We start from the raw sequence: 11,346 nt of genomic DNA, 5'->3' as shown, positions 1-11,346 counted from the left end.
GCCGTATGTCCCTACGCATGCTCTTTCCCTGGGTGTGATGCATGCTATTTCCCTTGGCTTGATGCATTGTTAACCCGTGGCAACGCACGGGCATTTTACTAGTATATAGTAAAGAAAAAGACTCAATTGGTTCCTTATTCTGCCAATACGTTTGGTCGTTTTGTCGTCGTTGTCTGTTCCGCGCCCGGCTTCGTCGCACCTCCCGAACAAATCCTCGGGCTGACAAGTAGGTCCGTTACTGAAGGAGGAGAACCCTCCCGCAATCGACGCTCCGCTCGCCTCCCCACCCCACCCCGCTCCCCCCCCGCGCCGCTGATGCCGCCCTCCAACCGCCCCTCGCCGCACGCCGTGACGGAGGACGACGGCGCCGACAGCCCGGCGGCCTCCGGCCTGCGCGCCACCCCGCCTCGCCCCAACAATCGCTCCTCCCGCGCCAAGTCCAGCAGCCGCCGCCGCCGCCGCTCGCCCAACCCTAACCCTAGGCCGCGCCCGGACTACTACGGCACGGAGCCGTCCCGCAAGAGCGAGCGCAAGCGCAAGCCGCGCTCCTTCCCGGACGCCGCCCTGCTCTCGCGCGCCCTCCTCCCGCGCGCCTCCCCGTCCCGCGCCGCCGGCGCCGGCGGGGGCGGCAACGTCCAGCTCTGGACCGACGCCGACGAGCTCGCGCTGCTCTCGGGCGCGGTCGCCTTCCGGGCGGGCAGCGGCCGGGCGCCGCGCCTCCCGGACACTCCCCACGGGCGACCTGGGTGCCACTGTGCCAGCCCTAGCCGTTGGGAGCAGCTCCACCTCCACCCTCCTCCCTCGCCGCCGCCGCCGGGCAAAGCCCGCGCCGTGGGCGGCGGCGGGATCTCCTTCCCCGCTCGTGAGGCGGGCTGCGCTAGGCACTTCATCGAACGGAGGCAGGGGCCGGCGCCTGACTTTGGCGCAGGACGGCGCTGCTTTGGCGAGGAGGTGCAGGGCGTGGCTGAGGCGCGGGGATCGCTGCGGTGGGGCCTGATCTGGGCTTCGGCGGGTCTGCGTCCGGGGCGACGTCGTCGCGGCCTGGGCTCCAGCCGGAGTGGCAGTTGGCGGCCGGATTTGCTGCCTCCTGCAGCGGTCTGGCCGGGACGAGCAACTCCGGCGAGTGGTGGGCGTTTGGTGGTCGGCAAGGAGGTCCCCTGCTCGGCTGGTCGCGCCTTCTGCTGCGAGAAGGTAAGCATGATCTATACATGGATGCGGTGTAGGTTTCCTTCATGCTCTTGGTGTCTGTCTTCATCGTCGTTGCTGATGCTTGTATCAAGTGAGCACAATAACCCTCGACTTGTCAGGAAACAGATGGTAGATTAGATCGATTTCAGAAAACTTGTACACTAGGTACTGCTGCACTGGTTCTGGACAATTTAAAACGGACTTAGACGTAAAACTGGCTCTAAACTGAGCATAATTCTAAGGTGGCACGAAAGGAAAAACTGCAGAGGTTTTCTATTGCTTTCTAACAACATCGAGTTTGCTCAAAATCATAGTTATATCCAATGCTTTGCTACTGCTATACTTCAACAAAAGAGATCTGTAGAGTATCATATGCTTAATTCGGATATATATTTGAAGATGCATAAATAACAGTGAAACACCAGGAAAGAGAGAAATTAAATTTGTCCGAGAAGCTCTGCTTGTTGGTTTTACTTATGGTTTAATTTTCTGTGCCAACCGTGGCCTCGAATTTGCATTGGATTGTTGAAGCCAGAGGAAAACACCTATGCTGCCTGCCCTGCATCCAGACACAGATCACAACTTTGCAACCTCCCGTGTTTGTAGAGTTCCTATGCATTTGAGGACAGAACAAGTCATACACTCTGGATGCAAGGGTTGCACCGGTGGTACTAATGATAATATTTGTACCCAGTGACTTGACGGTTGATAAGTATAAAGAGCTGCGATTAATTACTGATACTGCTAATGTAGTTTGGGTGAAATGCGTAGCAGATTTTGTGTCCTTTTGGTTTGATAAACTGTATGCTCCTGGAAGATGCTGCATTTGATAACAACAAAGAACTTATGCTGCATTTGATAACAACGAAGAACTTGAGTTTGGTAACCTATGGGTACCTCAAAAGATCAGTTGCAATAAACAAATTGCACTATTATTATTTCAAACACCGCCAATTTTAGGCTATGTATGCAATTGAAGAGCCTTTTGATAAGCATCTTTCTACTATATTGTTGGGTACCAGTCAACTTGCAGAGGTGGAGGAGCTAAGAAAAGTTTTAATTGGACAATGACTCCAAGCCGTCTATTGTTCTGGCTTTGATTCAATTGAGTAATTTGTCAAGCGGAAGAGAGAAGTTCTTTGTTTTGACAATAACTTTCTAATTTTTTTTTGTTTAACATGATATTTTTTCTTACAAAAATACAATTTTCATGTTGTTTCTATTATATGCAGGTGGTGTATCAAGTTATAAAAGTCAGGTTCCCCTGGTTAGGTATATATTGTTCATGCTATTAATTTTTCTTTAAAGGATTAGAAGATTTCTCTTGATTATGATTTTTTTCTCTAAGCTTAACTGGTTTCACAAGAGCATACAAAGAGGGACTAATAAAGTACATATGATCAGAATCGCGGATATGATATAATGGAAACTTGCTCTCCTGTTTATTCTACAGCTATGTTTGTTGTGACTTAACATCTGTGAAATACGCGCATCTAATTTACTTGCAATATCACAGTTTTTGCGGGGACTGCTCTTCTTTCTGCAACCGGTAATACACGATTAGTAGAGATAATTTACAAGGTATGCAAATATAGGTGGATTTCCTAGACTGATTTTTTTTGCTATTGCCTAATTGAGTTATGATCTCTAATTATTAGATTTTTGTTTCAGCTAGGGCTTATGGATCAACAATGTAGCTACATGAATAAACAATCCCGGATTACTCTTTTAGAAAATTTCAGAATCTAATTGTGCCTGTATTCTAAGAGGCATACTAAAGTGTTACCAAAAACTAGCAAGGTGCATTCTCTATTCCGTTTTTTATTCACAGCTTGATGTCTGATATGATATCCAACAACTTTACGTTCATGCTCTCTGAATTCTTGATCTGTTTAAGCAAAAGGTACATTGGAATTATATTGGGAAATCTGAAAATCGTTCATCTATCTATTTTTCATTGCGATAATAGCACTCATGATTTCTCCATTAGGTTGGTAGTTTTAGATATGTTGTACAATGTTAAGGACCATCAGCTAATATTTTATCATACTCTCCTGTGAATGGGATTACTGGACCCTGTTTCGAATTGCAACAAATTTACCATTTCATCACTTCATGTCTCTGTTTTCAGAATAGGTAAGATCATACTATCATGTATCCACCTAAATAAAATAGGTTCTCTATATAGTTGCACGTTTTGCTGGTAGGACAAAAGATCATCCGATTCCGCTTATAGTAAAGACTGATCCATAGCCATACAATTTTTAAAATTCTCATTTTTCTACACTACTTAAAAAGGAGGAACATGTTCCCTATTTTGCCACTATAACCCTTTCGTCGTCGTCGTCCTGCACGGGCCTGCCTGGGCCGCGTCGCCTCTTCACGCCTCCAAATGGGCCAACCCAAATTCGTGCTTCTTCGCTGCTCCTTCCACGGCCCCTCGGCTCCTAAGCGCGAAGATCCGCCGCCAACCCGTCCGCTGCGCCGCCGTCAGGCGAGCTCGCGGTTTGACCCACGCACGCAGCGCACAGGAGCGGGATTTCAGCACGGCTGCAGCACCTCATCTGCCGAGGGATGCTCCCACCGAGATCGCCAGCGCCTCCATGGATCTCTGCGGCGCCACAGCCCTTCCGCGTTTCAGGCCCCGATCTGACGAGCCGCCGGCATCCTGCCCAACCGTGAGCTCCGCCGTCCGCGACCGAGCTTCTCTGTCGTTCCAGTGCCGGCCTCCTACCTGGATACAACCCTCTCGACTCGAGCACTTATGCCGCCTGCCTGTCCGGTCCAGTTTAGTCCCGGCGCTGCGCTGCTTCCTTCCCAAAGATGCGACTGTTGCACGATGCAGCAAGATGCTCCTCCACACCCCTCTCTGCTTTCCCAAAGGTAATTGGTCGTTCTTTTATGCAATAGATCAGCTCTTGTACATGCATCTGCTGAACAACCGTAACTATGTGGACATCGCTGTCTCATGTACTAATGAAAATACTCACAGCAAACTAAATTGAAGGATGATACTTTTGGTAGTGGCATGTGAATCAACGTCTGTACAGCTGACATGGAAATAATGCTAGCTTTAATTCTAAGCATTCAGCGCTTATATTTTCGAATTGGAAGAAATTATCCAGGAGAAGATGTAATTTGTTGTGTCATTTTCTTGTCAGATTTTGCAAGGACTCGGCAAGTTGTCGTATTTGGAAGAATTTAAGCTCATGTTCAGTGAATCAGAGACCATATTGATACTTGTTTATTCCCACAATTATTTTTTCTAAAGACCATCCCTGCAGCCATGGTGTAATGGAACATCTGGTTCGCAGTTTCTCTCACCCTATGGAAAATTCCAGGATGGCGGCAAGGATTTTAACACCATGCTATTGTTTCCTGTTATTCATGTAAATTGATTGATTGGAAAAGTATCTTAATGCCATGCAGGATTTTTTATTCGTTTGGATAAGGATATTGAAATTTTTGTGAGTATGGTGGAAGTTTGCCTACCTTAAAACTTACCTCATTTTTCAGTTCTACTTTCCTACCTAAGGGATTTTATAATTAGAGATGTATTGGAATCATGTGATGGAAAAGGTCACTAGACTTAGAATAAAGGGTAGTAGATTGGCAGATTATAATTAAGCTCGGTGTTCTGTTAAACAAAAACTTGTTTGGAAATTCTGATATGCCTTTGGTCTGTAAAGTAGATGTTTTGTCTAGGCTTCCTTACATGTTCAATATGAGGAGACAAAAGACTATGAACACAATATCGGTGTCAGTAAAAACGTTTTGCCCAATTTCAATCTTTTGGCTCATTGTTTTGAGTTTTTATATCTATTATTAAATATAGGCCTGGATAGATTTTATTTTTCTTACAACAAAGAGCACATTATGGGTATCCAACTTTTTTATTTCTTAGTAGATATAAAATCTCATGCATGATATATATGCAGCAAATGCTTATTTTGTACTTAGTTGAGAAGCAACGCGTGGCAGCGATCTCCTACAGCGGCATGATGCGTGGCCGCGGGGAGATGGGGAGGGAGGGGATGGCACGGCCGGCCGGAGATGGGGGGAGGGGATTGTACAGCCAATGGGAGATGGGGAGGGAGGGCATGGCTTCCGGCTTCGGCTCGCTGGTGGTCCATGGAAGAGTGGCAGTTCGCTGCCACGCGCGACGAAGCAGAGGGAGGCGACCTTCCCACGGTCCTGGACAAGTTTGGCGTCCTCCTGGCGCTTATGGATGAGTGTGGAGGCCTACCCGTCCTCCCTGACATGGATATCTTGGAGATACGAGGCAACACCGTGGGGAGCGATCCCTGCATCATTTTCATGGAGGTCGTGCAACGAGCTGGCGTGGATGATTGAGGACACGCCTGACCTCCTGTTCATGGAGGTGGACGGCTCGGCTCACCATAATAGAGAGGACATGGATGAGCATAAGAGGCCTCCGTGGCATGGTGGTTCTGGATGAACGTGCCGCGTACGTGACAAAGAGAGCACGATGGGGAACGAGAAATTTTCTCACATGTTGTATAACATCTTCTTGGAAAATGCACAACTACTACAGTGATTCCGATGCAATGGTAACAAAATTTAGTTCCTGGTTCTGTTGTTCGAGTATCACTATCTGTTGTAAGTTTTAAATAGCTGGCAAGCTAGACCACCAAGGAACTGCCAGCGGTGGCAAGGTCATATTCTTCCTGGGATGTCACAGACTGGTATCATTTTAACTCATGTTGCCCTCTTCTGTATGAAGTATAAACACTTACAAGATGTCTGACAAAATGCCTCTACATGTTGTAGTTAAGAGTAGATATAGGAACATGCTGTTGGAATAGGTAAGAGAAAGGTCATGTTTGAATTATTTCAATGGACTTAAGAAACTGGTTGCACATATTTGCCCCATTTTCTTGCTTGGTGGCATTAATTTTCTCTAAACTATGATATAATGGGGTTTCCTATTGAATCTGATGCCGTATGGGACAACACAGTTATAGAAGCCGCTGGTATTAGATGGACACCGCAATGTTATTTCGAAAAAACATTATTCATATTTGTGTACCCTACCTAAGAATACATATCTAGAAAACTATAGGCTTTGACAATTGAAGTGGTATAATGTTTATCATGATGGCAGGGAAAATTAGGCGGTGGTGGAGGCCGTTAGGTGTCGCTGGCGGTAGGAGAAGATGATTTGGAGGCGCTCCATCGGCGTGAGGATTGAGCGTTGAGGCAAAGAGAGCCAGTGAATCTTGTCGACCCTTTCTTTATCTCTCTACAGTACAAGATTTTTCTACATCTGCCAGCGCTGAGGCAAAGATTTTGTAAGGCCATCACATCGCTTGCGGGGTGAGGCTTTATTATCTATATCTTTTTTTAAATCTAATACATGTTTATTGATTTACTTCTACAAATTGTAGTGAAAAGTGTATAACTCTTTGCCTATTAAATGGAGACTCTAATATATATTGATTTAACTACTAACAGATTAAATATGCACCATGCCAACATATGTATTATTAAAGTTTTGGCATGATTTACTAAAATATAGTTCTGCGGTAAAATCTGTATCAATATGGGCTTTGTTGGGCCATCAAATTATTTCTTGCCAAGAAGTGTTATTGGCATGTTGAATATACATGCTCACATAACATTTTCTACCTGGTAGCTGTCAAATGGTTAAAGATTATAAGATTTCAGTGTTTACCCATTTGAAAAACAAAGCTGCCAAATATTGTTGTATACATGGTAATAGTAAAAGTAGTCGATAGATAGTGAAGAGTATATTTAGACCACAACCGCTCTCATGCACCCGTTACACTTCAATCTTAGAAATCATCTCATGTTTGCTGGATATAAAGACCCGTTAGCAGGCCGGGTTAATCTAAGCCTCATCATTGCAGAAGTCGTGGTACCTCAATGCACAACAATGTTATCTTCTAATTGCGTTCGGTATTATCATGATGTGGTACATTATGATATCTTTAATTTATTTTGAATTTTTATAGTGAGATGTGAATTATATATCTTCATTGAGAAATGAAATTTAAGGACCCGTGGCAACGCACGGGCATTATTACTAGTATATAATGAAATTTGAATGAAAACCTTTGTTTCCGTGCACTTTTATTTATGGGTGTGTTTTTTGGGGCGTGTCCCCCCAAAGGCTTAATCCGGCGTCCTTTGAGAGGCGATTTGAAGGATGAAGATAATCTTAGACAGGGATTCGACGTCGCCCGGTAGCCTACATGGTGTTCCCCGAGTCGCAGCTCCAACCCGGCCAGCGCCTCAAGGGAGCCGGCAAGGACAGCGCCTCAAGGGAGAAAGAAGAAAGAAGAGGATGGAGTTTTGATGAAGCTGGTATATGTATTTTTTTTTCTTGAATGATGAGCAGAGTTTTGATGGAGCTGGTATATTGATTATTTGATGAGTGACGTGAATATTTTCGACAATTTTAGTAGTGGATGAAGTGACTGTTAGCAGTAAATGATATTTCTTGGAAAAATCCCAGTATTCATAGGTTTTGTACATGAGCATGCAGTTGGGCAGAGAGAAATTAAGAAAGGAATTGATGGAGTTGGTAATGCGTCGTGATATTGTAGAGTAGTAGTACTACAGTAGTAGCTGGCTGGTTATGTTGTGTAATTAAAGAGAATCTCGCTCTAGCTAATTAGCTGAATTGAATTGGATGGGTCGCTCATGAAAACCAGGGGAGGCAAGTCTAAAATGGAGTAAAAATTAACGCGCCCCTAGTAGCTGAGCTGCGTTGGTGGAGCGAGTGCGAGGCGTGGGATCGGCGCCCTCACATTAAAAAGTGAGGCGATGGACTAATCAATGCCTGGCACCGGTGAATGAGCTGGCAATCTCTGCTGAGGGCCCGAGAGATTCGGTTGCTATTCTGGGCGGCGGCGCGTGCACGGAACACGACCGAACGAGTGGACGCGGAATGCTAGTCGAGGCGCGGCGGAGTCGAAAGGACCATTCCATCAGCTACCAATCGCCCCCGCGTGGAATGGTCAACGGATTTTCTTCGCGCGGCGGTGGATTTCCTGAAAGAGGCGTGCACGGAACGAAGCAGGCTCGTGTACGCGTGGACGCGGAATACTCGAGGCGCGCGGGCGGAACCCAAACCATCCGCACACAAGGAGCTGCTCAACGCCTACCCCCACTTTCACTTCCTCCATCGCGGACAGCCGTCCTGGACGACCGGCTGTAGATTGCAGCCGCCGCTGCTCCAGAAATTGCCTACCCGCACACCCTTGTCGGCCAGGCGTCGTTCGGCGACGGCGCAGGCGTGGTCATCGTCGGCGCTGACGCCGTGGAACCCGTCGAACGCCCGCTCTTCGAGATGGTATCCGCTTCGCAGACCGTGGTTCCAGGCACCGACCATGTCCTCACCATGCGGCTCACGGAAGGCGGCCTCGACGGGCACCTCCTCACCAGGGAGCTGATACCCATAGCGGCTGAAAACATCGAGCTGTGTCTATCGGGCGCGTTCGGGCAGCTTGGGGTTGGCGTTGAATGGAACGACCTCTTCTGGGCGGTTCACCCCGGCATGCGTGCAATCCTGGACCACATCGATAGTGCTCTGGCGTTGGAACCAGGGAAGTTGGCAGCGAGCAGGACTGTGCTAAGAGAGTACGGCAACATGCTTGGCGCCACGGTGATCTTTGTGCTCAATGAGCAACGGCGCCGAATGGAGGAGGACGGAGAAGGGGGCGAGTGGGGTGTCATGATGGGATTTGGACCGGGGTTCACTATTGAGACCATGGTGCTGCATGCTACCAGGAACCTCAAGGAAAATTAACGCTTGTTTCAAATATACAAAGCTACTCCTTTCAAACTTAGTTTGAAAATTAAGAAATAAGGTACTACAGTTAATCACGGTCCCATGATCACCTTAGATCTCTTCAGTCCATTTGCAGTGGTGTTTCAGAAAAACTGAGATGCCAAACTCGGATACGAATACTTTGTTCCATTGAAGATTTTACATTGTCATCCAAAGTTCTCTTCTTTTTAGATAAGAGGTCATGCGCTCGATGTTAAATTAATAATGTATGCAACGGCGAAGAAGATACAAGGAGCTAAACCTAGCTTACAAAATAGAACTACACCCAACATGTATAACGTACAAAGAGTTACAATAGAAAGTGTGAAGCTGCATCTCGACCATTATAAAAACTACTCCGAAGAAGAGCAAAGGCTCCCGAGAGCATAGGAGAACCGATGAACACTGCGTGCAAATCGAGACGACTTCATCGGTCCAGACAACGCCGCCACCAGAGGCCGACCACCACCAAGAACCGATCACCGCCATCCACTTCTTCGCACTCATACGCTCATGGGCTATGTGTTGGCTCCATCATCTGCCCTGATCCCCACATCGTCGTCACCCCTGCTGGCGGGATGCAACATCAGCCAAATCCGACGCATCAGCACTGGACACAACATGACCAGGCCATCCTATCCAGCTTCGTTTCCACGATGATTGAAAGTGTCCTTGGCATGAACATGTTTGCCGGTGCTTCACGCGAAGCTTGGGAGACGCTAAATGGAGCTTTTGCCTCCACATCTATTGCATGGTCCTCGGCTAGTCGAAGCAAATGGCAGAGCTAAAAAAGGAGACCAAGACTATTAACATCTACTTCCATCTGATGAAGGCGCTCTCCGACTCGTTGACTAGCATCGGGATGCCTCTCCATGACGAGGATTTTATTTTGTACATCCTCGCCAGTCTTGACGACGACTATCATTCTCTGTTTGAGGTGATCACTTCTCACACCACCCCCATGTTGATGTGCGACATGTTCTCGTAACTCCATTCTACCGAGCAGCGCAATCCCTCTCAACGGTTGCACTAATGGCATCCATCACTACCCTGCAGCACATGCCACTTCTCACACTAGCCCTCCTGTCACAGACTTTGGCGCTACACAAGGAGGACCTTGACCGGCGTCATCCTACACCGCACCCAAGACGACCCCTCCTTCGACCGCACCCAAGCCAAACAATGGGCGTGGCAGCTGATGGTGTCAACAACTCTGTGTGTACGAACACGTTGGGTCTTGAAGTGCAGAGTGTTGCAGCAATCCTTTCCCCATAAAGGTGACTCGAGGGTTTATATTGAACTCACTGGAAATTGGTGGAGAGATATCTTTTGCTTCTCCTCTTCAAGTAACCTACAGAAAAAAAAAGTCTTTGTTTTATGTCCCCAACTCCACCGCGTGGTTGTCAAACACAAGGTTTTGTATTAGTAAATATGAAAAAAAAAGTTGTAAATAAATAAAGTAAATAAATCTATGAGAAGGAAAGTAAAAATTATAAGATAAATGTATTTATGGATTTTTGTTTGTGTTTACTAATATTGAAAGTGTTTTTTTTATTTTTGGATTTAATTAATGCCAAAATTTTAAAATTTGATAAATGTTTGAAAGTTGTTTCTTATAATAAAAATTGGACCGGGATTTATGGGTTCACTTGATTATTCTCTTATAAGGTATAATGGACATATTGCAATTCACAAGTAATATAATATTAATGAAACTTCATTATGTGTATGATAAGAAATCATATGAGCGTCACGTCCCATTTTAAAGATGATGCAACAAGTCTCTCTTATACCCCTCTTGGAAAACTTCATGAAATCTAAAATTAAGAATAAACAGAGTATAGTCTCTGGTACTTTGATATGATGTTTGAATAGCAAATATGCTACCTTCACCAAACAAGATTATCTTAGATGTCACTACATAATTATAACATATGCATTCACTTAATCCCTTGTGAGGTAATAAAAGAAAGGTAAAATCATAGTGGATCTCGAAATTGTTATCATTACACAATCAGCACCACCATGCTTCTCTAACTAATACACATGTTTTCCCACACACACTCTCTCATACATGTTGGCTCAAAACAAGTACTTAAGAACTGTGTACCTAATATGCATCTACTAATACATCTTACACATAATAGAATTCAAATCTTATCTCATAGAATAAAGATCCACCATGTAGTAATTACATAAATGACCATGATCGTGTTGGGCAGCTTATATGGTACTAAATCAATGATAGCACAAGAGAGAAATAGATGCTACTGCCACAAATACATAGTCCTGAGGTGGACTACTCCCTCTTCATCATGGTGATTATGGTGGAGATGTTGGAT

General features: G+C 45.8%; 2 protein-coding genes across 11 annotated transcripts; both read left to right on the top strand.

The window, feature by feature from the left end:
- The first annotated feature begins 247 nt into the window (after positions 1–247).
- LOC127333259 (uncharacterized) lies at positions 248–7,740 on the top strand. 10 transcript variants are annotated; one of them, XM_051359631.2, is made up of 6 exons: positions 254–1,191; positions 2,421–2,460; positions 2,705–2,769; positions 2,864–2,988; positions 3,487–4,071; positions 4,350–4,632. In XM_051359631.2, exons 1-4 carry the CDS (start codon positions 316–318, stop codon positions 2,891–2,893), a joined length of 1,011 nt encoding a protein of 336 aa, XP_051215591.1. In that variant the 5' UTR covers positions 254–315; the 3' UTR covers positions 2,894–2,988; positions 3,487–4,071; positions 4,350–4,632. The 10 variants fall into 10 exon arrangements, with proteins under 10 accessions (XP_051215594.1, XP_051215591.1, XP_051215593.1 ...); XM_051359626.2 differs by having other exon boundaries at positions 259–1,191; positions 2,860–2,988; XM_051359633.2 differs by lacking the exons at positions 3,487–4,071; positions 4,350–4,632 and adding an exon at positions 6,314–7,740.
- On the top strand, positions 7,425–8,983 carry LOC127333260 (chalcone synthase-like). Its single transcript, XM_051359635.2, has 3 exons — positions 7,425–7,536; positions 7,688–7,756; positions 8,400–8,983. Exons 1-3 carry the CDS (start codon positions 7,425–7,427, stop codon positions 8,981–8,983), a joined length of 765 nt encoding a protein of 254 aa, XP_051215595.2.
- Positions 8,984–11,346: the final 2,363 nt, after the last annotated feature.

The sequence above is a fragment of the Lolium perenne genome, chromosome 2 (genome assembly GCF_019359855.2).
Source record: "Lolium perenne isolate Kyuss_39 chromosome 2, Kyuss_2.0, whole genome shotgun sequence".
In the NCBI taxonomy this organism is placed as follows: Eukaryota; Viridiplantae; Streptophyta; class Magnoliopsida; order Poales; family Poaceae; genus Lolium; species Lolium perenne.
The sequence above is the reverse complement of the archived record's forward strand: the minus strand, read 5'-3'. Positions and strand labels throughout refer to the sequence as shown.

What these genes read in the sequence shown, in the direction of transcription:
- LOC127333260 (XM_051359635.2), top strand. Translation starts at nt 7,425, where the DNA reads ATGGTGTTCCCCGAGTCGCAGCTCCAACCCGGCCAGCGCCTCAAGGGA. An exon ending in ATGGAGTTTTGATGAAGCTG is followed by an intron (nt 7,537 to 7,687) that starts GTATATGTATTT and finishes GAAAAATCCCAG; the next exon opens with TATTCATAGGTTTTGTACAT. An exon ending in GAAAGGAATTGATGGAGTTG is followed by an intron (nt 7,757 to 8,399) that starts GTAATGCGTCGT and finishes TGTAGATTGCAG; the next exon opens with CCGCCGCTGCTCCAGAAATT.
- LOC127333259 (XM_051359629.2), top strand. Translation starts at nt 316, where the DNA reads ATGCCGCCCTCCAACCGCCCCTCGCCGCACGCCGTGACGGAGGACGAC. An exon ending in GCGCCTTCTGCTGCGAGAAG is followed by an intron (nt 1,192 to 2,420) that starts GTAAGCATGATC and finishes TATTATATGCAG; the next exon opens with GTGGTGTATCAAGTTATAAA. An exon ending in AGTCAGGTTCCCCTGGTTAG is followed by an intron (nt 2,461 to 2,704) that starts GTATATATTGTT and finishes GCAATATCACAG; the next exon opens with TTTTTGCGGGGACTGCTCTT.